This window comes from Mastomys coucha, unplaced genomic scaffold (assembly GCF_008632895.1).
Source record: "Mastomys coucha isolate ucsf_1 unplaced genomic scaffold, UCSF_Mcou_1 pScaffold21, whole genome shotgun sequence".
NCBI classification, from domain to species: Eukaryota; Metazoa; Chordata; class Mammalia; order Rodentia; family Muridae; genus Mastomys; species Mastomys coucha.
Window position 1 is genome coordinate 37281555 of NW_022196904.1, and position 4033 is coordinate 37285587.

A 4033-nucleotide genomic window follows, 5' to 3' on the forward strand; every position below is an offset into this window, starting at 1 on the left:
CTAGCTATCGTTTTCATTTCTCGATGACCAGGAGAGGGCGCCAGAGGAATATAATTGTCCTACATTGTTCTTAGCCGCTGCGTTTGTCACCCACTTGGGATCTGTGAACCTTTTAGGGGATGGATACACAATGACAAGAACCCTCCACCAAGAAGTCTCAGTACCTCTCCAGGGAACCTGAATCTGGAGAAGGGAGCAAGGAAGCCCTGCTCCACAATTCATGGCTGCGTGCGTGTGTGTGTGTGTGTGTGTGTGTGTGTGTGTGTGTGTGTGTGTGTGTGTGTGTGTGTGATTTTCTCTGCTGGGGGTTACTCCTTTATCAGCTGCCTCTCTCTGCTCTTGGGACCAGTTCCCAGTTGAAGCCTTTACTGGGGACCCCAACTTTGTAACCATTTTGAGTTCCAGGTTGAGCTGGCAACATTTAAATACGACCCGTTGTTTTGCAATAGTTACCCTTGTCACCCCTCTTCCCCAAAGCTTGTCTTTTTGTTCCAACAGAAACTGTAATCCTTAAACAAATGCCCTAGTTTTTCACCTCAGGCCCTCCCCTCTCCAGGACCCATCCCCCTCCCTTACTGCTTTTCCCTCCAAGCGTGGCTATTTTAAGGGCTTCATGTAATTCCTTTTGTGTCTGGCTCATTTCTCTTAGCGTGATGTCTGTAAGGTTCACACTTGCAGTCCCTAGAGAAGTCAGGGTTCCGGAGTTTTGTTTGTTCTTCTTCTTCTTCTTTTTTTTTTTTTTAAAGACATAGTCTTATTGCCTCAGGCTGGTTTTGAACCCAGTCTGCAGCTGAGGATGACCCTGAACTCCTGATTCTCTTACTTCCCACTCCAACACCATGTCACCAGCTCTCCTAGTTAGCCTCAGCTGCCAGCGCAGCCCTGAGTTACCCAGAGTCTCAGCTGGGGGATTGACTCTATTGGTCTGAGGATATGTTTATGATGTATTTTCTTTTTATATTATTATTTGTTTAAATATGTTTCTTGTTTTGTTTTTGTTTTTGTTTTTGTTGTTGTTTTGGTTTGGTTTGGTTTTGGTTTTGGTTTTTCGAGACAAGGTTTCTCTGTGTATCCCTGGCTGTCTTGGAACTCACTCTGTAGACCAGACTGGCCTCGAACTCAGAAATCCGCCTGCCTCTGCCTCCCAAGTGCTGGGATTAAAGGCGTGCACCACCACTGCCTGGCTTTAACTATGTTTCTTATTTATTCACTATTTGTCTCACTAGGTAGCCCTAGTTTTTATTCCTGGTTGGCCTGGAATTTGCTACTTAGACCAAGTTGGCCTCAAATTCACCTGCCCCTGCCCTCTTAGTGCTTAGATTAAAGACATTTGCTGCCCCGGGCACATTCTTGATTGCTAATTGATACAGAAGGTCCCAGCCCACTCAGGGCAATGCCCTTCCTGGGCATGGGGCCTGAGTTTTATAAACAGTTAACTGAGCAAGCTATGGAGAGCAAGGCAGTCACAGCAGGATCCTGTTTGATTTACTTTCAATTCCTGATTGAGTTCCTGGCCTGCCTTCCCTCTGTATCAGCTGTGGCCTGGAAGTATAAGCCACACAAGGCCTTTCTTCCTTGGGTTGCTTTTGGTCAGGTGATGTATTACAGCAACAAAAAGAAAAGTAGAATGCTCACTTGCTTTCCTGATCTCTGAAGACCAGTAATATTCTGCATGTGAATTCAGAAGGAAATGGAGAGGAAGAACATCTTCCACAAACATGCTATGCAGCAGGCATGGTTCTAGGCTCAGAGAACAAGTGATAGCCAAAGCCGACAAAGCTCTCAGAGAGAGCCAGATTAATCTTCCAGTGGGTAAACAGATTTATTTAATCAGTGAGGCTATGCCTGGCAGCACAGGCCTGCCATCCCAGAACCTGAGACACTGAGGAAACAAGACCAGAGGTTTGAGGCCAGCCTGGGCTACACCAAAACCTGTCTCAACAAAAACGAACGAAGTACCCACCAGACCATACGTGGCTGGTGGCACTCAATACTGTGAAGTCTTAGGGGACAGGGGAGGTCTAGGGACACTATTGCAGCCCTAGAGGGAGGGGACATTAGCCAGCCCTTCAGAGTCTCCCTGGAGCAGGGACTTAGTACAAAGGAAGGTGCTTCCAGCAGAGGACAGGCTCCCAGGTTCTGCAAAGCAGGCTCCTTCCTTCCCTCCTCCCTTCTTCCCTGAGCCCAGGCTAGCACTACAGGTACCTGATTTGGGGTAGGTGACAATGAAGATGTCATCGTCCCGCACGTTGTTAGTATTCTCGGCCAGACTGAGGCTCTCAGGTGAGTACATGCCGACTGGAAAGGGGATGCCTTTGTACCTGAAGTATTCACCTTGTAGCTTCTGGCTGTAAGAGGGGAAGGGCACGTGTGAGGAAGAACAAGGAGGTGGGCAAGAGTCCCAGGGCCCTCCACTAGAACCCCAGTGAGGAGTGTCCTTTCTCTGAGCCTCGTGTGTCCACCTGAAAAGTGGAGCCGCTTCAACTCCGCCACACCAGTAATCCCATGATGTCATGTTTATTATCCCCACATTATGGGTGTAGAAAGCAAAGCGTAGAGGGCGGGAGTGACTTGCCCAAAGCCATGCAGCTGGTAGGAGGAAGGGTACTTCACGTCTACAAAGTGGAGCTAAGTGTTCTCCTTATGTTTATTCCACATCCCAACCCTGGAGGGCGACACCCCCGTCATCAGGCCATTTTCAGAATGAGGAACCCAAGCCAAAGGTGGCAGGTGCCCCCGCCAACGCTGCATGCTGCAGAGCCCATGTGAGAACCCACGATGACTCACCGAGAAGCTAAAATGATCTGGCTGCTTGTCCCAAAGCCATGACGCATTTACGCAGCCACGAAACTGAGTCTCCAAAGAGAAGACTGAACCTAGACCTTTCACAATGGTGCAGGAAGTGTCCTACTACCGAGCCACGCCCCAGCCCCTCACTGGGGGATTCTAGGCAGGGGTTCGACCACTGAGCCCCGCCCACAACCCTCTATTAATTGGTTGGAGACAGGGTCACACTTAACTGTTCTGGCTGGTCTTGAACTTTTGATTCTTGTGTCTCAGCTTCTTAAGTAACTCAGACAACAGATTCGGGCCACCAGGCTCATCTAGGACACATGTTTTGTCTAGTGATATTTTAGTGACGGAGCTTGAGCCTTGTTAGGCCGTCACCCTGCCACCAAGCTACAACCCTTGGTTTTATGTTTTGAGGGAAAAAGGAACCACAGCATATTGCTTCATTTTGAAGAAGTGCACCCACGAAAAGCTCACAAGAACAGCCTGGCTTCTGCCTGCTGCATCTGCTTCACTCCCTTGACTGGTGGGACCGAGTATCCTCAAACATGGGTTAGTGTCCTGGCTTCTGTCCCTAGATGCATGTCACTTTATCTTAGGGAGCAATTCCCACACTCCACCACTGTGTAGTAACTGAATGCCATCAGTGTCCCACTAAAGCCCTCTGCCTGTGGCCTTTGCAGGTCCCGTCTCTTCATGGAGGGGACAGGAAACCCAGGGAAGTTAGGTTGGACAGAACTGTGGTCATCTCCAACTGCTCTTAAAACACCGTGCTGTGAGTGAGACCAGTGGACCATGCTGGTCATCCCCAAGACTCAGAAGGCCGAGACAGGAGGACAGAAAGCTAAGTCCAACTCCAAAAGTATGGGGAGACCCGGTCTCAAAAAGTAAAAGACACTGGGACATAGTGGCACACACCTTCAGTCCCAGGACTCGTGAGGCAGACACAGACAAATCACTGAGTTTAAGGCCAGCCTGGTCTACAGAGTGAGTTCCAGGACAGTTATTTTAGAGGACCCAAGTTTTGATTACAAAACCTATATAAGGCACAAATGCCTTTAATTACAGTTCTAGGGGATATGATGCCCTCTTCTAGCCTTTGTGAGTACATACAGATACACACACACACACACACACACACAAATACAATAAGATATATCTGAAAAAGAAAGAAGAGCCAGGCGGTGGTGGTGCACACCTTTAATCCCAGCACTTGGGAGGCAGAGGCAGGCATATTTCTGAG

At 48.7% G+C, this 4033-nt stretch overlaps 1 protein-coding gene across 2 annotated transcripts in view; it reads right to left on the bottom strand.

Annotated features, from left to right (window-relative positions):
- Sult2b1 (sulfotransferase family 2B member 1) overlaps positions 1 to 4033 on the bottom strand; it is a 28642-nt gene that overhangs the window by 9678 nt on the left and 14931 nt on the right. The window contains exon 2 of one of the 2 annotated variants that reach the window (XM_031386684.1): positions 2206 to 2348. In XM_031386684.1, the coding sequence (XP_031242544.1) occupies positions 2206 to 2348 (143 nt within the window). Of the gene's footprint in view, positions 1 to 2205; positions 2516 to 4033 lie in introns of those variants that run through there. The other variant, XM_031386683.1, reaches the window with a different exon arrangement.